This window comes from Ornithodoros turicata, chromosome 10 (genome assembly GCF_037126465.1).
Source record: "Ornithodoros turicata isolate Travis chromosome 10, ASM3712646v1, whole genome shotgun sequence".
NCBI classification, from domain to species: domain Eukaryota; kingdom Metazoa; phylum Arthropoda; class Arachnida; order Ixodida; family Argasidae; genus Ornithodoros; species Ornithodoros turicata.
Window position 1 is genome coordinate 25,548,218 of NC_088210.1, and position 21,898 is coordinate 25,570,115.

A 21,898-nucleotide genomic window follows, 5' to 3' on the forward strand; every position below is an offset into this window, starting at 1 on the left:
TTTAACATGGGAAAAAACAAGCAGTACTTCCAACATCTGTCATCGCGCGTTCCAGATCGCGTGTTTATTAGTTTCATCAAATAGAACTCCTAAACAGGAGTGCCTGATGGAAGTGCTTCCGGTGTGGCGTTGATAGTTGCATTGATAAATGTGACTGCCCAAGACGGAATAGAACCCAGGTCAAAGACAATGTAGCCCATGGTCAGTAGAGTGAAGATTTCTATGGCCAAGAAAGCCAGCTTCATGAGAAGACCAGATTTTATCTGAAAAACGACGCAGTGTTATCTTACGCACCGCATTTTCAATTACTATCGCGAAAGGACACTTACGAGCTGCCAGGACGGAATGCTGGCGTACTCGTACAGCATGGCGTTCGGGTAGTTGGCAACTGGCAGGACGAGTGTCATGCACGACAACCTGGATATCGGGAGCATGAAAAGGAGAGGATTTGCGCGCTTTTCTAGGGCCAGCAAATTGAGCGCTGGGACCCAGAAGATTTCTTCACGCCGGCGAAAGTTCTTGAGTTCAGCGAGGATCGCTGTCAGCAAGCACATTAGCATCACTACAGGCATCGCGGGCATTTGAACTTTTATGAGGTGCTCCAAAAGCGCGGTGTACATGCCAGAGGTCTGTAAGGGAAAAAGATACCTTGAGTATGTGTGAAACGTCTGAGATTTCACTCTGCACGAAATAAACTTCCATGCCGTGCATGGTGTGGACAGTAGACCTCTACCCGACAAACGTCATCATGACATGAAATCGGAAGAGGAGCGTTGGGTTCCACGAATGGCCACTTGTCCGCAGCCGCGTATTGAAAAGAAAAGCAGGACCGAAGGTCACGTCGCGTCCCTTTCAGGGACCGTCGTAATCTCCTCACTATCGTGGCTTTGGGAAGCGACCTTGTTCGCCCCTAGCTTCGAGTGTAGTTAGGGTCCACCAAATGACGTCACGACGTCATTTGTTTACAAACAGGTACAGGGAGAGGCCTATTGAACGTACGTACGCAATAAATATTAAAAACCAAAATACCAAATCGAGAGAACTGCAGCTGGGTTTCCTCGAATAACGCAAACGCAAAATGTGTAGCATATTGCCACGTATCGTGTTTGTACCGACCACACGCAACAGGCAACGAGGCGTCGAACGACGGGCTGGGGCCCGCGACACGTCGCGCCACGTCGCAGGCGGTCCTTCTGGAAGCATCTGCTCCTTCGCTCACATCAATCTCAAGGACGGGCCGACGACCTTGGAGAGGCTTCTGTATTTCCTCGCTGTGTTCGCCGCTGTGCATAAAAGCTTGAGCCCCCAGTCGGAGCATTATTCCTTTACCTTAGTTCTGTCCAAGAGCTACCGCTCTTGTGTTAGCCAGCTAAGCAGCTGAATAAAGTGTTCGCCGATTATTCGCCGTCTCGCTCGTCTGTTTTCATCCCTGACAATATATGTATGTGTCTGCACTACATGCATGTCCTGTTAGCATCGCGTTTGGGTGTGTGTCCAGGAGTATGACATATCCCCTTTACCGATGTAACAGCGCATGCACGGGGTTATCACAATGGACGGACTTTGATGGCTGAACAACGGTGGTGCCAGGTAGGGCGATGTCACATGTGTGTAGTGGAGCACCCTGGATCGGGCTCATCGTGCTGCTAAAGGAGCCTAGGACTTCCATGACCAGCATGACTTACCTTAGTGCACACGTTTATTTTTTATTTCGATTACAACGCTCATTAGCACTGCTTACACAGTCACGCATCTTAAGTTTAAGCTATACCGTTTACACGCGTGTGTAGAAAAGGGCCTGATCTGGCGTCCATCCCGTTGACACATGCATTTCCAGTTTCTTACCCTCAATGAATTGCGATAGGGTCCTAAATTTTCTTTGGCGGGTAGATACTGGTATGTAGATATCATTTATCATTATTTCATACACAGAGGTTCAATTGTTGCAAAGGCGGTTCAGTAGAAGCTGCCGAAAGTTCTACCTTGTGAGAGCCAAACTGTTCAATTCGACCTCACCGTCATCGTCATAAGCCAGCAGTGGCGCCGCTACATGCTTATAAGCGCGCCCCACGTGCTGTTCTGAGTTCTTTCATTGTACGACGTTCATCACCATACGTCGTTAGTCTGTTGGATCCTCGCTTTAGCTCATTCGGCCCTTCATCACCCAAATTGCTAGGTATACCTTCACTGTCTTTCATTCATTGTATGTATCATACCAGAGTGTTAGTAAACTGTCTGTGTGTTATCCAAATGCCGTATTCCTGAATCTTATTTTTGAGTTTGGCAGATAGCCAGGGACATTGGGCCCATCACCAGCGTTAACACCTTTCTTTACCCCTTTCCCTTGGTCTATCTTGCCTCACAACCTGTAGTAGCAATGCAGATAGCTCGTCGGCGGTGAAGTTTTGGTCACGTTGTCCCGAATAAAGCTATGGACGGACCTACACTGACAGTCGTTCATGCGCCACAAAACACCATCAACGTCGTTTAGGCGGTACGTTTTCTCAAAGGTAACCCAAGCCTGGGAATACAAAGCCAGTGTATAACAGGCTCGAAAGCTGACGCATCGTTCTAACAGTGTGTAGGAACAATTAGTCAGATGGAGGCAATGGGAAGGAGACAGTCTCCTTGCAAGGATACGTCCATTGCTGACACAACAAATGTTCGCCGGCATATGGAAAGGAGGCTTTCAGGAGAGAGTAGCATTAAGGCACATACCGCAGCAACTTTCGCGACGATCATGCCAGCTCCGCAGAGGAAAATACATCCCCAGGGCATGCGACTGCAGAAGTTTGACCACGACAGCAGTGGAGGGCTGTCCACACCTTCCACTGGTATGGCGGGGATTATGAACACCAGGGAGCCAATAGCGACGAAGAAGGACGCTCTGGATCCGAACCTGACCACATGGCACAATGCAGTCTGTCACTATATACCGACTCCGATGAAGAAGTGCGAGGAACTTACCGGTACTCGCTGAAGTCAGTAGGGGACCCACGGAATACAATATTACTCAGGAGTACACTTATCTGCATGAGCGCTACTACCACTTCGTGAAACCTATGGGGAAAAAAGAAAATTATAGGCCCTGCAGAAATGGTGCGTGACCCTATTACTTCATCTTTCCCAGACACGTATACCTCATCTTGAACAGCTTACGACATTCCACGGTGTTCTGGACACGGAACCTGCGGGACGAGAGACTCTACACGGTTAACATACAACAACAACAACGACAACTTTATTTTGTGATGAATGGGGAGTTTCATCGCCAGAGACGATACTCTACCCCATTGCTCAATCAACGCCACCTAGATACAGAAGTCATTGCCAAAATCCTACGTATCAGAGGAGTCTTTCTTGCTATTATCTTGGAATCGTCTTCACTAGGCCTAACGTTAGCGATGAAACATCTTATTTTCGCATAAATAATGATGGCGGAGCGAAACTAGTCTGAAAAATATTTTTTCACGCTACACCGTTCCAAATCATCGTCCATTTTGGAGAAAATTTGGCGTCATGGCGCCCACCATGTTAAACGGCAACGAATGAAATGCGCCTAAGTATGATCGACAGGTCGAGCCTCTTTTTTAGGCTCCTCCCAATGGCCAGGCTCCCTTTTAATACATGGCACTGCCATTGCTGGTGGTGATATGGGGAATGATATGAGCCCCCGGTTAATATACAATGGACCTTTTTCACAATGGCCTATGCGCGTCCGTATGACCTTGAGACGCCGGAGAGGATTATCTCAGTCTTCACTAGATGGCGCACTATGGGGACGACAGAACTGGGGACCAGCCCTGCCGCCACCAGGAGAACGGAAGTGACGCGAAGGCGACGGTAGCACGGCAACTTGGTTCGGAAACCCGCTTTTATGGAGGCTGGAGATATCAGAAAAAGTGTGTCGCAATTTGTACCTCGTTCCCAACACGTGTGTTCGCAATATGACCGGCGTACAAGAAAGAATAGACAGTGAATTGCGTGGGCGCACTACTTTGTGACTCGGAGGTGTTCATCCGCCAGCCTGAGCATGTCAGGAGGAGTTCACCCAGTAGGAGTTAACGTGTCCCGAAGAATAAACGCTATACTGACCTGCTAGGTACGCCGAAACAAAATAGGTAGAGCCATAGGATTAGAGAACATAGTATTAGTGCCGGGATGGAGTACGCGAACCATGTAAAGTAGTTGAGAGGATGGTGCCCGTAGAAACTAGAATACAGGGCACAATATTGACTGCGACGGTTTTGAGAAGACATCGTGCATACCTATTGACAAAATTAAATAGGCGTCGATTCGGGAGTGTTCCGTGAGGTGTTCCTGTGCATCCGATGCTGGTGCCATACACAAGCCCCAAGAGCAGGGTGTTGCGCAATTGGTCTCGTTCGGTACTGAAATAGTCAAAGTGTGAATTGCCGGCTTCGAACACGGGAAACTTTCTCTATTGCATACGCACCGGTAAGGGAAAAGAAAAGAAAACGTAAACTACGAGAGTCTGTCCTCATCATAGAGGAAGGATAAGTCCCTGGATTGGGACCCCTGTCCCGTCATTTCCCCGAGTTACTAGTGAAAATAAGTGAATCTCACTGTATCTCCCTAGACGACCGGCTTTCGAAAACCCGATGCAAATAGGGCTGGCATTCCGCGTGGGCCGGTAGGCAGCTCGTATTGATGTCGGGAGCGGGAGAAGGAAACCCTGTTGCCACGTATTCTCCAACTGCAGAGATGGAATGAGCCGTTAGTTCCTCACTGTGACACTTAATTGTGAACTTCAGCCCGCGATCTACCTTTTCTCTGGTCATCTGGGTAGTTGTCCAGGAAGAGCTCATCAGTGACACAATCGACGATGGGCCAGAGGAGCATAGTGCAGAGGTAGCTGCCGAACAGGAGCGAGACTAAAACTGACGGCACTATCACAGAGAAGAGCAACCTGCATCAGAAGCAGCAGGCATTGTACAGTCTTGTATCGTTTCGTATACACGTAGAAGCGGTCAGAGGCCTCTCAGTATTCAAGACCTCTTGCCTCGACACGTTGAGCTTCGGTACTCGCTCGCAGATGTGGCACAGTGAGACTTACAATGGGCGCGTTAAGTAGTTGCTTTCTTACTCTTTCTCGGACGCTCCGAGTTTCGTGCTCCTGGAGTAGCTATTAAACGGCATGCTCGCGGTCTGCTGTTTCTCCATTTCTCTCTCTTTTAGAAGCTCTCTGCTCTGCTGCCGCCGCACCGTCCTGCGTTCTCTTTCTTCACCCCTTTTTCGTGCACCCTCCAAAAGCTGGTGCGTGAAGAGCGCGCTCGGGAGCAGCCACTTTGCATTTCCAACTAACGGCATTCGTAAAAATGTCATTTGTTCAGTGCTACACGGGTGCGCGGAATGACATTACACGTGACTGACATTCGCTGAGCGAATGTGTTCGATGAACTCATTCGCTCTTCCCCCTCGAACGAACTGCATACACTGGACGGCAGAGAAGCAGTGAGAAACAACAACGTCAAGCATTCAGAACGACAGAAATGCGACCGAAAAATTTAGTCTTTATTTTTTGTAAAAGTGATGACAAGTAATGGTGACACGGTACTACCCAGCTACTCTCGTCCGCTGTCAACACGGAGGCCATGCTCAACGCTATGGCGGACATCATGGCAGGAGGCAGGTGTTTCGCCTACAGCCACTGTAGTTCCAGCCATATCAGCTGTCGCGCGTGGGGAAACAGAACGGTCCCAGTGGACAGATCACGAGACAGATCAGCTGTTGCGCGTGACACTGTTCATCGCCAGCCGCAAAATGGTTCTCGGCGCGATCAGTCATCTTGTTTGGTGACCTCCTCCGACCAGATGCGTACTCTACTTGACTTCGGCCTTGTACGACATGCTTGCGCTTGCAGTGGCCACTACCGTAACTATCCCATGACCCGGCTCTCCCCATAGGCGATTGCCAGTTGTCCAGGTCTCTAGTATAGAGTAGGTCGTGATGCAAAGCACGGACTCAAAGCGAAGGGCAGGTTCGAAGGCGCGATGTTGAACGCAGTTTTCAGAAGCACGCAAAAGTATATAAAAATTGAGTGCATGTACAGTCGTATGAGGCTGTTCAACTATTTCACGAATCGCCGTTATCATCAGCACGGAATGACATTCCTTTTTGCCGTGTATAGCTGGGCCTTGCCTTTGCGAATGACATTCACACACGCACATGACGTTCGCTGGGAATGACATTGTTTGCCCGTATGACAGGGGTATAAGAGGCGCAGAGGCGGTGCCACCTAGGAGGAGGCCTGCTTAATGCCTCGTCTTCCTCTTTCGCCAAGATGTCGTCTGCTTCAGCCAATCGCCACGGACGACAAAGGCCTTCGGTGGCTAGAAATGGCTGTCCATTCGTCTGATGGCGGCTCGACTCTATACCTACGGCCGCCGGAGTACGGTTGCGATTACTGAACTCTTAATGACGTCACGTCGTGTAAGCGTTCATTTTGTTTACCGTAGGTGATTTTGGCAGAGTCCTTTTATTATCAGGGGTGTACAACTATAACCTCGCTGGCTGACATATGACTTACGCTTGTGCACTGCAGCCGAAGGTAGAGAGGAATAGCAAAGCCAAGCGACTGTAGAGGCCGCTTTCTACCGCAGCCAGGACCAGGAACATAATGGAAAGGAACGAGAACTGTGTCACCTGTCAAAGATGGAAAGCAATGAGATAGTACGTTGGGAAAATTTCAGTAAATCCATTTTACGTCGCTGTACGCTCTAGAAATCTCTCCGGTGGTAGCCAGGCCGAGCATAGGCAGCATGAAGATCGGGAATAGAGCGGCAACCGGAGCAGATATCGCATCGGTTAGCAGCAGCAGAGACAACAGGAACACGAAGAAAACGCATTTAAGTGGCTGCAGGCAAGACAAAGATCCAAATGTACTGCAAGGTACTGCGTTCGGAACGCTATCATAAATGCAAGCCTATCACTCACGTCCGATTCCGTCCAATAGGTGGCGTAAACGATCGCTGCGGAATAGAAAACGACCATCATCATTACAGGCGATTGCTGTAGGAGGACAGTTGATATCGAACGAGCCGAAGCTTCCGTGGATGGTGTCGGCTGCAAAGTAATGGATATCTTCAGTTCTGGGATGTACCGTTTCTAGTATGAAATAACACCCTACCTCCATAACTGCGTTTTCGATAGTCCGGGCGTCTCGGTCCTATGGTTCGTACGCATCCGTGGTTATGAACAAGAGAACCATGGGTGACATCTGCGCGAGTCAAGAGAAGGAACGGCAGCGCGTGAACAACGTGCAAGTGCTGTACACAGGCCGTATTCTCGACTTCTTCTATAGGGCACCAGTTCACTGACACGAAGCAGCCGAAGGTCATCTGGACCCACGCTGAAGACACAAAGTGAAATGAGGAAGGCCGAAAAGATGTCCAATGTGTCCACCATAAAGCTCACGGAGAACTGGATTCATTGGCTCCCGTCTTCTTGGCCATCATACTTTGCGTTTCTAGTATGCATTGCTTTGCGTTAAGTTTGCGTCCGTCATATATTGTACCCTGGTCTCCGTCCACGGGAGCAATATCTGCGTTGCCTGCACACTTCTGGGGAACTCACTCAGCTCCCGACATCACGATTTCGTCAACCCGTCAGTATACGAAGGAAGCCTCCTCACGGAGGTGATCGTGTGGACGTTGATTTGCACGGAGCGTTCCGTTCCCTTTATTCAGTGTCACGTTGCCATTACGACAATTCCAGACACAAGTGCTTACTACTAGACAATAACAAAATTGTAGGCGTCTGCGACGGCTCGACACTCACTACAGAGGCGTGCCGTAGGTCCACCATTGCAGAACTCACTCATACTCATTGTGGGCGAGCTCGCTGACATGGGTACGAGTGCGCCTGGCGCGGATCCAAGATTTTTCTAAGAGGGCAGGGTCCAGCCTTGGACAGTATAAGCTGCATACGCTTCTTCTAAAGTCTGCTATATGGTCAGGTCAGGACATCCGGACTCCCACCCCTCCCTTTCTCGATCCGTGGATGCTCACACACTGAACACCGAGTGAGCGAGTACGAGCGACCCTGTGGTGTGCAAATTAGAGCCGTGTATTAGGGGAGTTTGGAGCGGTACACATCGGCCCGCGAAGTCTACTTCATGATTGGACAATGGAAATTTCAATTTTGGACGCGCAGAAGCGGACACGTCGAGCCTGGGAGGTACCAGGGTTCGAATCCCGGGTGCTTTTTTTTCTTCTTCCTGGGTTGTCCTCAGATGCTTTCAGACATATGTCAGCACACTTCCCGTAGAAGTGTGCAGAGGACTCACGTTCCCCAGGGCGTCAGTCGTGACGTTGCCCCCCCATTTGTGAGGCCGACAACAGCGAGCCCTTTCACCATCACCACCACCACCATACGACCACCGTAGCAGACGACAGCAACAGCTCATATGAAAACTCGTACAACGATGATGATAATCAACTTCAGAAACAAGCGTCTCCCGTGGGACATCCATCACTTGTCCAAAAATACTAGGGTAAGCTGAAGTATAAAGTATTGTAGAAATTGAGGAAGCAATAACCGGACCGATGACTGGGTAGTGCCACTGCTATAGCCTCCAAATGCGGTGCTGGGAAGGGGTGGCTATGGGTCGTGGTCAAGAGCATGACCTACTAGATTATAGCGACCATGTCATACGGACCCCTTCCCAGCGCCGCATTTAGAGGCTAGTGGTGGCGCTGCTCATCGGCCCTGTTTTTGCGTCCTCAATTTCTACAGTTCTCTGTACTTTAACTTACGTTAGTATTTTTGTACGGGCGGTGGATGCCCGACGAGAGATGCTTCCTTCTAAAGTTGATTATCATCATCATCCTATGCGTTTTCATAGGAGCTGTTGCTGTCGTCTGCTACGGTAATCGCGCGTCCGCTTCTGCGCGTTCAAAATTCAGATTTCCATTGTCCAATCATGAAGTTGATCTCGCGGGCCGATGAGTAGCGTCCCTAGTGGATCGTGCGGACGGGCTCCTCATTCGGTTTGCCGATTATGACATCGTCGCTGTAATCTAGTATGTCTTGGTCAAGAGAATGACGCACGTGAGGATACGGCAGCGCGTGAATAACGGAACGTGCAAGATGCTGTAGGTGGCCACTGTTCCTAGTGGTGGAAGAAGAAGAAGATGCTGTACGCAGGCCGTATTCTCGACCTTTTCTGAGGCAGTGGCGATCAGTACCCTGATTATCATCGGGACACATGCTGGATATACAAACGTGAAATGGGGGAGGCCGAAAAGACGTCGAAGGTGTCCACCATGAAGGTCATGGAGAACTGGATTAAATTGGCTCCTGTCATCTTGGCCATCATACTCTGTGTTGGAGTTTCTAATGTCATCGACACTGAGGTACGTGCAGCGAGCTATATTTGAGCAATAGGATCTAATGGGTTACCTAACGTCTAACGTTACCTAGAACCAAGAACCGCGCTGATAATAAAGGCATTGCAGACAAGGCACTGTGATAAGTACAACGCCGTACAACCGCAGCCATGCCAATGAGCTGCATGCAGGATGTCCTGGCTTGCTCAATTAGCCTTGTGTGTACACGCAATTCCAGATGTAGAGCCATATAAGCTATGGTAGGGCGTTCAGGCAGACGGGAACACATACCAGGGGCGCATTATAAGTTACTTTGTTTTGAATTTGTTTCTAGGCGCTGAGGATCGCTTCCTTCCTGTTCATAGTACTCTTGTTTCTCGCGCTGGAACTCTTTCCTGCCTCTGTCGTGGCCCTCTTCCCGCTCATACTGTTACCCGCACTCGATATTAGTCCCACAGATAAGGTCGCCGAGATGTACATAGGCGTAAGTAATGACATTTACCTATAACTAGCCCATGTGTAACTTTTTTGTTTGTTCGCGTTTCAGGAGCTGCAGGTTTCATTTCTTTGTTGCATGTTCACTCTTCTTGCCATCGTCGAATGCGGCGTGTACAACCGACTAGCACTGTTCCTGTTGAGCACCGTACAAGGAAGAGTTAGTTGGTCAGTGGTCTAAGCTTTACTGCATATGCATCACTTTTGAATGTTGCAAGTCGATAGAGTGGCCTTTGGTACTTTGGCAGTACATGCTGAAGAACCTAGAAGACGACCCTAGAATACCTCCCGAAAAATATTTTTTTCTGGCTACGCTACTGAGCCGATGCCTTGTCCTTTCAGGCTGCTCTTCATTCTTACTTCTATGGCTGTTTGCCTTGGTCTGCTGGGAGGCGAAACCATTGTCACTCTTCCCATGTTACCACTCGCAGAAGCCATAGCGGACGAGATGTACTTGGACCTCATTGAGGCAGAACTTACGATGTCTCAGAGGCTTGACAGCCAAGGTATCCACTAGTGTCTTCGCCTTCCATTGCCCCTGTCGCAAGGAAAGAGTATCCGACGCTCTTTCGCTCTTTTGCCAGTGTAAAATCGTCGTCACTGAGATTACCCTTATGAACAGTAGCGTTTGCTCTTGTTTTCGGAAGTTGCTAAAACGTTAAACGCTGTAGTACGTTCCAGAGCGTGACGTTCCCTGCCGCACGAGCATGAAAAATGGCATTATAGGTGCTTACCATGCCTTAAGACATTTATGCAGCGCCAAACATTTGTCTTTCTGCTTAATGAGATCGCCGCAACCATTCGGCGATAAAATGCCTACTTTTGCTCCCATTGGTTGTGCAGAGTCAGTTTTATTACTGCATATAAGGTTACTGTGTACCATGCAGGACAAGTAGCGCGAACCGGGGACAGGAGAGTGCTAAAAATAATGGTTAAGCTAATGTGTTTTTTGGGGGAGGGTCGACCCCTGTCTCTTCTGTATCGCGCAATGATTTCCTCCTCACTTTCAGCTGGGTGGCGATTGTTTTTCGGCGAGCGGACTAGTCTTTTACGCTCAGTAACTATCATCTTTAATGCCTCTTGCACTCCTTGACGTGTAACTGGAATTGTAACAAAGTAAAGTGATCATAGGAAGAGTAACACAGGGGGGGGGGGGGGATCAGAGTAAAGAGGAAGAAGAGAGTGAACGTCTTGGTTACTCCGCATTTACTTTTTTCTTGCGTTAGGGTGTACGTGTTGGATATGTCTCAAAGAATTATATAAATGTATCTTTATAGTGTGCTCTCCGTACCTCCCGGTTACGACGAGTCCACTTACCGGGAGCGGTTCGTCGGAGAAACCCAGGCGGCGACCCAGCTATACGCATCACGTGATGTCGTTGATGCCACGACGAAGAGTGTCTTTCCGAAACCGCGTCGTGGTCTACAACGACATCCGTGAGAAGGACTACCTCATGTAAGGATGGATTTGCTACAAAAGCATTATTAATGCAATTATTGCGGCTCAAATGCGCTAGCATTCAGCCGACCCACCCACTACCACTACCCAGCCCTGTCCACTTCTATCCATCTCTAACTATCTTTAACTGTGACTAGCTACACAGGCACAACAGCGGCTCAAGCCTTCTTCCACGCCAGCGGCGTATTTTGAAGCGCTGCTTTCGCTCTCGCCCGCCCGTTCTTCGCCGTTCTCCACGGTTCTCCACGCCGTTCTCCACCGCTTATGGCGCCGAGCAGCGGCATCTGCTGGCAGACGTTGCTTGCGTTGTTCCTCGGTTTCGGCAGCGCGTCGCCTTCGCTCAGAATCCATCGTATTTTGGCACCTACGTGACCCGGCACTCGTACTCGGTTCACGCTCCATTGCGTACTTTAATTCAGTCCATACGCGCCTTGCACACCCCCAAGTTCAAATTCGCCTGCGTATCTGGCGCCCCGCCAAGACCGCTTCCGCAGACGTGCTCATCTTCGTGACTTCACACGCCGCGGCGCCATTGGCTTCCGCTCGGTGACCTAACTTTACCTTACTCTTAACTCCCCTCTGCCCTCCTCCTCTCTCACGCGGTGTACCTCCCTCTCCACATTTTGATTACAGACTGACACCGACACTTTTCCTTGAAACGCCGCTTCTAATGCTATAACGCACTATTAAGAGCGAAGACACTTCCTTTGCGTTCGCGTCATGACAAATGTGAAAGATACAATTATGTGCATCGATGTGAAAATTGGTTGCGCGAATACCGAAACTGATCCCACGATGACATCACGGCAAGCGATGAAGTGAAAGGTCCGCGGGAGAGATCGTGTCTACAAGAACCAATAGGTCTGGCGTAGGCTTTAGCCCCTCTGACGTGAGGAGACCTCGACGCGGAAGTGTTTTGGCCAAGTACGACACGTAAAAAGTTATTTCTCCTTAGACTTCACAAGCAGCACAATATCTTTGCCCAATATTGGCTGAATATCGGGAATCCAGTACTAGACCAATATAGGGGCAGTATTGTCAATATCACTCCAATATTGGGCAAAGGTGTCGCGATGCTTGGAAGAACTGCAGTACAATGCGTGCACGACGCAATGAACCACGTCTATCGGTATTCGCTCCGACATCGAACGGTGTCGGCGCGCTGCGGAGAAACCATGAACTACCATTGTGTGGATGCGTCGTCTGCTTTTACACGTTTATTTAGCGTTTACTGCAGTAGGTGCAACATTGGGGAGCCAAACAGTATAGTGCCAGTGATCTTCCAGTGAATATATTCTAGAATTACGGAAAAGAACTATCAATTCCGAACATCGGCCCACGTATTATCCACACTAGAAAGGTTATAGTTTCGCCCCCTATAGGTCGATCTCGCAGCGAATATCTATCCCATTTAACGCATCGGCTAACAAATTGCCACGAAGCACGAAAAAAAAAAAAAGCGGGGGGGGGGGGGGTAGTGAAGAACAGCTCCCACCAGCGCCCAGGAAATTACAGAAGCCTACGAAATTATCAAGCAGGAGGAGGGACTGTGGATGAGTCAACATTCGATAGCTCGTTGGAGTCAAGGCGTTGCGTTTTTGGGAAGCGTTGATAGCAGAACAGTTTGATAAAGGTAGGCGATAGAGAAACTGGTGACGTGTCCAAGGGGACGCGTCCGGAATGCTTTCACAGTAGAGCTGAGTTTTGAGCAGCGCTGGTGTGGGGCCCTGCCTTCCTGTCCCGTCTTTTGGTGCACTTCGTATCATGGTAATTTGTAGTACGAACTACTTGACTTGTATTTGTCTTTGTACAGTGCTGGACAAAAGTTTACGGAACGCGCGAGCGGCGTATTTTCTCTGGACAGAGACACCCTAGCGGCGTGCGGAAGCGGGCGAGCCCACTCGTTCAGAGGGATGAATGAGTGCGCTTGTGGCGACCCACCGTGGTAGTAGTGGTAACCTTGCTTTTGAGTGTAACGAACGCCAAAATGATTTTGTTTTCGGTCTACTGCACCGAGCGCGAGTGGCTATCGGGGGAAGGAAGTCTCTACGCTATCGGAGAGATAACAGGGCGATAAGATGAATTGAGGCGACGGGCTGTAGTGCCTAGCTTTTTCTTTTTTTATTAGACAAAAACAGAAGAAAAGAGCGTGTACCCTTGAACACACACACACACAAAGGAGGTGGGCCGAGACGATACTGTCTCAATACTTTGTCGGCCCCCCTTTCGCAGCAATAACGGAGGCCATGCGCATAGGAAGGGAAGCGTATAGTCGACGGACAAGGTTCACGTCTTCACGTAGCAAGGACCACTCTGCTTCTATAAATTCCCAGAGTGCGTCCTTGCTCCTTGTAGGCGTCCGTCTCTTGCTCATCCTATTCTTCAGGATGCCCCAGACGTTTTCAATGATGTTTAAGTCCGGGCTCTGCGCAGGCCATGTCAGCTGCATTACGCCGAGGTCGTCGAGGAGGCGTTGGACAGTTTTACTACGATGGACGGAGCTACCATCGTGCTGGAAATGGTAGCACCCATCCGGCAACGGCCCGTCCAGAGCATAGGGGAGCAGCGTCCTCTCGATGACCTCTGTGTAGGCCATGGAATTGAAGCGCCCTTCCAGTCGTACCAAAGGCCCTAGTCCGTCGTAGGACAGTTCGCCCCAGACGCTCACCGTATGCCGGCCACTGGACAACACTCTATGGACATACTGGGGCAAGGTATCTAGCAAAGGTGGAGAACGTATGAGGTCGTGCATAATAAAATGAAAATGATTAGGAATACTGAATAGGTATACCTGCAGTTCGAAGGCCGCCAGACCCGCCTGGTCTGGCACCAACGCGTATTAAATGTGGCCTCGTCGCTGAAGATTACGCTGTGCCAGAGGTTGTCGTCCCAGTCCATGTGGTCGAGGGCAAACTGGAGCCTGGCTTCTTCGTGGTCATCCTTGAGGAGGGGCTTCTGTACAGCAACACTAGATTGAAGGCCAAGGGCCTTGAGGCGGCGCTGAACAGTTTTGGCCGACGCCCCTAAGCCCAGTTCCCGCTTGATGTCCGTCGACGTGAAGAATGGCGATCCACACAGAAGCTTTGGGTAACATCTTTATGCGTGAAGATGTATGAAGATGTTACCCAAAGCTTCTGTGTGGATCGTTCCCGAATTCAAATTAACTGCGGTATGACAGGGTAGAGTAAAATAAAAGGAAAGAAAGCTACAGCTCCTCTTATCAGTCAAGATCAGCAGAAGATTGAACATCGAGCGAAGACGAGAAGTCGTCACGTTGTCACTGACTGGACTATCCCAAAGAGCGATTGCCAGCCGTCTTGGATGTTCCCTTTCGTCGGTTAATCGCATTGTCCGCGTTTATCGCGAAGAGGGCCGCCTGGAAGATGCCCCGAGCAGTGGAAGACCGCCGGCCACCACCACGGAGGAGGACCAGCAAATAGTTGCCGTAAGTGCCGTCCAGCCATCCTTCATGTCGACGGACATCAAGCGGGATCTGGGTTTAGGGACGTCGGCCAAAACTGTTCAGCGCCACCTCAAGGTCCTTGGCCTTCATTCTGGTGTTGCTGTACAGAAGCCCCTCCTCAAGGCTGACCACGAAGAAGCCAGGCTCCAGTTTGCCCTCGACCACGTGGACTGGGACGACAACCTCTGGCACAGCGTAATCTTCAGCGACGAGGCCACATTTAGTACGCGTTGGTGCCAGACCAGGCGGGTCTGGCGGCCTCCGAACTGCAGGTATACCTATTCAGTATCCCTAATCATTTTCATTTTATTATGCACGACCTCATATTTTCTCCACCTTTGCTAGATACCTGCCCCAGTATGTCCATAGAGTGTTGTCCAGTGGCCGGCACACGGTGAGCGTCTGGGGCGCCCTGTCGTACGACGGACTCGGGCCTTTGGTACGACTGGAAGGGCTCTTCAATTCCATGGCGTACGCAGAGGTCATCGAGAGGACGCTGCTCCCCTATGCTCTGGACGGGCCGTTGCCGGATGGGTGCTACCATTTCCAGCACGATGGCAGCTCCGTCCATCGTAGTAAAACTGTCCAACGCCTTCTCGACGACCTCGGCGTAATGCAGCTGACATGGCCTGCGCAGAGCCCGGACTTAAACATCATTGAAAACGTCTGGGGCATCCTGGAGAATAGGATGAGCAAGAGACGGACGCCTACAAGGAGCAAGGACGCACTCTGGGAATTTATAGAAGCAGAGTGGTCCTTGCTACGTGAAGACGTGGACCTTGTCCGTCGACTATACGCTTCCCTTCCTGTGCGCATGGCCTCCGTTATTGCTGCGAAAGAGGGGCCGACAAAGAATTGAGACAGTATCGTCTCCCCCGCCTCCTTTTTTTTTTTGTGTGTGTGTGTTCAAGGGTACACGCTCTTTTCTTCTGTTTTTGTCTAATAAAAAAAGAGAAAAAGCTAGGCACTACAGCCCGTTGTCGCCTCAATTCATCTTAACGCCCTGTTATCTCTCCGATAGCGGAGAGACTTCCTTCCCGCGATAGCCACTCGCGCTCGGTGCAGTAGACCGAAAACGAAATCATTTTGGCGTTCGTTACATACTCAAAAGCAAGGTTACCACTACTACCACGGTGGGTCGCCACAAGCGCACTCTTTCATCCCTCTGAACGAGTGGGCTCGCCCGCTTCCGCTCGCCGCTAGGGTGTCTCTGCCCAGAGAAAATACGCCGCTCGCGCGTTCCGTAAACTTTTGTCCAGCACTGTACGTGTAATATACATACGGATGTCTTTAGATCATGCCCTCAACGTGTGAGAAGCATAACCAACACACCTGGGAAGCTGACACAATTTCCCCGTTTTGGACGTCCCTATACATTTTCTTTTTAGTTCGGAACGAAACACCGTCCGTCAGTTGTTGTATCTGGTCTTCGTCTACGGGAGCAATATCGGCGTTGCATGCACACTTCTGGGAAACTCACTCAGCTCACGACTTCACGATTTCGTCAACAGGTAAGTGTACGGAGGAAGTCTCTCGAAGAAGGTTGTCGTGCAGACGCTGATTTGCAAAGAACCTTTCCTTTCCCTTCTTCACTGTCACCACCCCATTACGATAATTATGGGACACGAATGCTTACTGCTATAGACGCTCATACTATTTTGCGTGTCTCAAACGGCATGACTTAGCAAGCGTCCGGAATCACTACCCAGACGGTATTGCAGACACACCTCGACCATAGCCTTCTATATTCGTGCCTGCCCAATGAGGCGAAAGCAGCCGTTCACGCGACCAATAGGGGGCCCAGTTTCCTAGGTTCGGAAACACCAACAGTCAGAGAGCAGTGACAACCTTTGCCTACCCCGCAAGTGTAAGCTGGCGTATGCTCTGTGCATACGTTGCTCTACAGTGCTTTGCAGAGATAAGCGTCCTGGACGGACGCATGCTGTGCACGCTCTGTCATCGCTCGCTAATCCAGTGGTTATCGAAAGACGCCGTGCCAGTTAGCATTGGTACAGCCCACTGATCTCGATTGTAAAAGGCTGGATCGCGGATGGGGAGCGCGAGCGTGAGGAAACCGGCCGCCATCTTACTGTACCCACAACAGTCGCCGCAGCGATCATGGCAACTTCTTGCAATTACGGTCGTACCAACCGTACTGGCAAGGATACAGGGCCTAAATTTCTACAGGTGAGTAATTCTTTATCAAGGAATAAATAGGCGTCCATTCTGTATATTTAGTTGACCATTATGAAGTGTTTTTTTGTTCAAAACGAGCACTGGATGCAGGTTGTTTGATCGCTCTTCCGAGGTTCAATCGAGCACACTTGCATGTTACCTGGTGGCAAATACAGTTTGAGTGCATAATGTGCTTGAAAGAACATGTTATAGTACACTGGTAGTGCTGTCATCAATATATGTGCGAGCACTCGAGCGCTTTTTTGCATGCATTGCTAGCATGGTACACGGTGTTCTCTACGGAAGCGAGTGCACATTCATTTCTTTGAATTACCTTCGCGCACAAGTTCGGTATTACGCCGTAACTAGACCAAGATTGTCACCTTTTTTCATGTATTGTTATTGTTTTGTGCCTTGGTTTGATTTGTGACACATAATGCTACGTGACGGTGGTGTGGCGCGACTTGGATAACGCCTTGTGTCTCACCTGTACCGTCAGCTTGTTACGATAATAATAATTTGTAGCGTGCCGTGCTATTTGTAGCAGTTTTTAAGGCAAAAGTGGTGTCTCGTCAATACAGGTTTCGTCATGTGGACTACCCAGTGAATAATCTGTGCAGTGTGATACGACTGGGTGTACAGATAAGTATCAAGTTCCTCATCCACTGGTTTCTACTTTACAGGAAGGAAACACCTCAGTGCACGCACTGTGGTTAGCCTCTCTCAAATTTGCACATTTTCATACATGTTGACATCAGAAACACACCTTAGGCTCCTTCACCCAGCAATATAATAATTATAATTATTTTTAGAAGAGTTCCCCATATTCTTTTTAGAATAGGTTTTAATATTTTCAATTTTTAGAAGATACAGGGATTGTAAGCCATGTTTTAAATTGATGTTTTAACATTTGTCCAATGCATTTATTAAACAACATTCATTTTTAACTGGTTGCACCCAAACCAATGTTCTGATGTATTATATTGCCTTTGTTGTCGATGCACCATAAAAATTGGAATAATCATCAATACAGGTTACTTCACAGCTGCCTCGACATACTCAAGAAATGGGTGCAGAACCTGCGTAATGCCCACAAACTTTGACTACCACAGCACCTCCAGAAAGTAAAAGCATATGTGTCACATGTGTGGCAGCACACATATGCTTGTGTCACATGTGTCACAAGCATATGTGTGGATTTTTAAAGGCATTCACAGTATATAATACCTTGTGTGAACTGTTGTAGATCTAAGCAGCCTCTACAGTACACTCTCAGAAATTAAAACATGTCAGGGAACTGTGATAATCGTTTCAGTTAATAGGCATGCACATATATGCTATAAGAAGAAATTTATTTATTGAGGATGCATTTCTCTGGTACTGATGTTGTTTACATCTACCGTTGATCACATTAAATTTAAAATTCAGCATATATGAGAAAATATCAGGAGGGAAGTTGCTATTCTTTGCTCATTCCAACCTAAAATTGAGTGCTACAAATTTAGAGAGTATATATAATATATATATAATATATATAATATATACAATATATATAATATATATATTGTCATTGTAGGAAGGTCACAAAACAATAAATGTAGTCTTTTGCGACCTCCCTGCACGTTCATTGTATCCTGAAATGCATAAGTGCAAGAAATAAATGTTGAACTTGGAAAATGTATACTCTCTTTACTCATCATCAGTGATCTTCTTTACAAAAGCATATCGTGTTAGACTTTTTTGTTTACGCTTCACAGACAGGATATACGAGGTCCAAAATGACAAAAGCACAACTGTTTCAAGCTCCAAATCGTTCTGTTGCAATTTGCAGACCATACGTGTGTAGTGCAAGAGGGCCCCTGCACATCAAAGGGTAAGATGGGAGTCATTAATGAAAGTGGTTCCTATGAGAGACTTCGATGCTGAAGAAAATTGTGCAAACTGCGGAAAGTGCCATAGAAGATTTCCAGAAAGCGTGTCTGGTCTCACAACAGTGCCCCTTTTAGATGACGATGATACTGATTGGTGTTTCAGATGTGGAGCTGCATTTTTTGTAACGTGCTTCACATAACAAACATGACAAAGCCAGTGCTGGATGGACATTCAGTTTGGCACAACCGCGCCTGCAAATACGCAGAACAAATGAAGGAAGCAACAAACAAACATAGAAGGGCTGTACTTCAAAAAGAGATAAGTCCTGTGTCTCAAGCAGGTGTCACCACTTCCTAAGTAAGTTAATTGATTAAGCTTACATCACAACCTGACTAACTGTTCTAACGAGCGCGAACGAATTGCGTGAAGTAATTATTTGAGCTGCTTGACGGTGTGTCCATATGTGCGAGGCATGGCACCCACGTCGTTCACTAAAAGACTCTTTCTGCGGCGATGCTTGATATAAATCATACTAAACGCATACACGGCTAAAACAACGGCTGAGAGTCTATACAGAACGATATCTTTCTGTCATGCGAGTATATGAGTATATCTTTTCCCGGACCGTTCGTGACGGAAAAATATTTGTCCAGAACGCAGCACAGGATATTATATACATGGTTGTTGTTAACCTCACATCGTTTCTGATTGAAATATTGGCTGGGAAACGTGCTGTAGTACAATTCCCAGCGCTGCACTGCAGTGACAGTCTAGTTTCGGAATGCAAAACATAACGTTATTAAGAATCGAAAAGCAGGGCACCTGCAAAACACTGTTAGGATACATCAGTATACTGGCACCTTACAAAATCGCGTGACGACAAACAATGATCAACGCCTGTAGCGCAATAAATACTCACAATCTCTGTTGCCTCCCATTGTTTCCAATGGGCACACACAGCGTTTTAGGGCCCACCAACATGGCGGCCCGAATGCGTACCTCTCTCCCACGAGCCCCTCTCCCATACGCGATCCAGCCTTTATACATAGAGATCAGTGGTACAGCCCTTTTTTGGGTGTCATGTCATTTCTCCGCCCGTCAGACGCCACCGGCTGTAATCTGCAATCCGTGTGGAGGAGGACGGCGTCATAACCTATACTTCTGATATCGCGACCGACGTCTATGTGTGTTTCGGAATCATTGGGGAGGCAAGTGGTATACGTATAGGAGGCTATGCCTCGACATAGAGCACTCATGCCCATTGTGGCCAATGAGTGAGATGAAATGATGCTCAAATTTGCGGAACTGAGCATGAGTACGAGTGCACCTGAGTGACGCGAACGAGCGAGCACCGTCTAGAAACCCTGCCGAAGCAGTAATCTGTTTATTTGTCATACAGTTTTTTTTTTTTTCATGTTCCTTCTGTCTGATTTCCTACGACGATTTCATACTTCTAGGTCCTACGGAAATTCCCATCCTCTAACTACAGCCAGTTGGTATTGCTACTCGGTGCCGAATGCCGTGATCAGCGCCACCTTTCTCTGGGCGTACATCTACAAATTTCATTTCCCGTCCAGGTACGCGTTTACTCGTATAGGTTCGACGAAACCTGTGGTCACTCCAAAATACGTCCTCCCAACAGATTAATAACAGCGGATTCTCCCACTCGTATGATATACGGAATCAGACACCGGGAGTTGGGAAGTGTTGGGTGAGTGGGAACGCGATAGAACTCGCAATGTAGGGACTGAAACCCCATGAACGTTGTACTTCAGGTTCAGAGAGTGTGCGACTTGCGGCATGCTCTTCACCATGGTGACGGTTCACTACTACTTCCAGTCATCCAGTGGAGATACGTATCGGTGAGTGAATCAGGTTACCCGTGGACGCGGGGGCATATTCTGTTCCATGCGGAGTAAAAGTGTCGTTGAGAAGATGTGCCGTACAGCAGCCGTCAGATTTAATCATGCCTGCATTTATTAATGCCTGCAAGTGTGTTTGTACCAAAACTTGTAGCGCAGAATGTTACACCTAGACTGGTACGCATCGTAAACTATAACCTCTGAGGCTTAATTTTCTCCCTCGACAGCTTCATTAACGCGAGGGTTATCTACGTCGCGACAGTTTCGCTTCTCTTTCTGATTCCGGCATACCCTATGGCTGGACGGCACGGTCCTCCCCTTATTCGTTGGACGTCTGCTAGCAAAAAGATGCCTTGGGGATGCCTGTTCCTCATCGGTTGTGGTTCAATCATTTCATTCCATTTCACGGTAAGACCACGACCCAACTCAATAGCGCCCGTTTGTGACTGTTCGTTTGTTGCAGACCACAAGCTTCGACATTGCCGCTATGGATTTTGTGGTCGAGCTGAACGCTGGTCCCAAGATTGTATGTTCCTTGCTACTCTGCGTTCTGGTGGCCACCTTCTGTGAAATCCGAGATTATAAAGCGAATGAGTCCAACCTCTTTCAAGCCGTCAACCGCATGGTAAGCTCTGAAGCTTCCTGTGTAATCCCTTGGGCTCGCGTTATGTTGCGCTCCTGATACCCCTGCTTTTGTGTTTATGTTCTTTTGATTTTCACCTGCATTTGCATCCTTTCCATCACCCTGTTACCCTCTCGTGGCAAAACTCTCCCGTCAACCGTATATATGTGCCTGTACCATGTGAACATTTTTGTAACCTGAAGAAGTGCAGTCTCGTGCGCGAAAGCCTTGTTTACCGTGTGTAAATAAATAAAATGCTCCTGCCGTTTAATACCACTATTTGAGCAAAAATAATCAGAATACAACCAGTTGTTACATCCTGTGGGTGCTGTTGTTCCACTCATGCCATTGGTTCTCCCATTTCATAGGCTATGTCGGAACATACCAACCCACTGATGTTCCTTGTGCCTGTGGCGAGGGTTTCAAACTTTGTCACGATGCTTCCTCTTCTATCCTATCCGACAACTGTTCTCTATGAGTACTTCGGCATGACTGTCCCAGCCATGGTGAGCCAGGTTTCTGCTCTTTGAGACTTCACTTTAAATGGGGTATGGTATCTTCAGAGAGACGCGAGGCTAGCGTGCTGGATTATTACAGCTAC

At 48.5% G+C, this 21,898-nt stretch overlaps 2 protein-coding genes across 4 annotated transcripts in view; one reads left to right on the top strand and one right to left on the bottom strand.

Moving 5' to 3' along the window:
• Positions 1–35: 35 nt before the first annotated feature.
• On the bottom strand, positions 36–16,481 carry LOC135371240 (solute carrier family 13 member 2-like). Its single transcript, XM_064605313.1, has 14 exons — positions 16,099–16,481; positions 7,151–7,240; positions 6,958–7,086; positions 6,728–6,877; positions 6,551–6,666; positions 4,788–4,930; positions 4,588–4,717; positions 4,269–4,391; positions 4,096–4,212; positions 3,117–3,188; positions 2,968–3,060; positions 2,719–2,899; positions 330–629; positions 36–263 (listed from the first exon to the last, which is right to left on the bottom strand). Exons 2-14 carry the CDS (start codon positions 7,154–7,156, stop codon positions 90–92), a joined length of 1,734 nt encoding a protein of 577 aa, XP_064461383.1. The 5' UTR covers positions 7,157–7,240; positions 16,099–16,481; the 3' UTR covers positions 36–89.
• The window catches only part of LOC135371238 (Na(+)/citrate cotransporter-like), a 56,547-nt gene continuing 43,743 nt past the window's right edge, over positions 9,095–21,898 (top strand). Inside the window, exons 1-12 of one of the 3 annotated variants that reach the window (XM_064605310.1) lie at positions 9,095–9,377; positions 9,685–9,834; positions 9,898–10,013; positions 10,188–10,351; positions 11,123–11,300; positions 16,155–16,277; positions 20,271–20,390; positions 20,456–20,524; positions 20,589–20,675; positions 20,903–21,083; positions 21,139–21,300; positions 21,666–21,803. In XM_064605310.1, the coding sequence (XP_064461380.1) occupies positions 9,252–9,377; positions 9,685–9,834; positions 9,898–10,013; positions 10,188–10,351; positions 11,123–11,300; positions 16,155–16,277; positions 20,271–20,390; positions 20,456–20,524; positions 20,589–20,675; positions 20,903–21,083; positions 21,139–21,300; positions 21,666–21,803 (1,614 nt within the window). In that variant the 5' untranslated portion in view covers positions 9,095–9,251. Of the gene's footprint in view, positions 9,378–9,684; positions 9,835–9,897; positions 10,014–10,187; positions 10,352–11,122; positions 11,301–16,154; positions 16,278–20,270; positions 20,391–20,455; positions 20,525–20,588; positions 20,676–20,902; positions 21,084–21,138; positions 21,301–21,665; positions 21,804–21,898 lie in introns of those variants that run through there. The other 2 variants (XM_064605311.1, XM_064605312.1) reach the window with 2 other exon arrangements.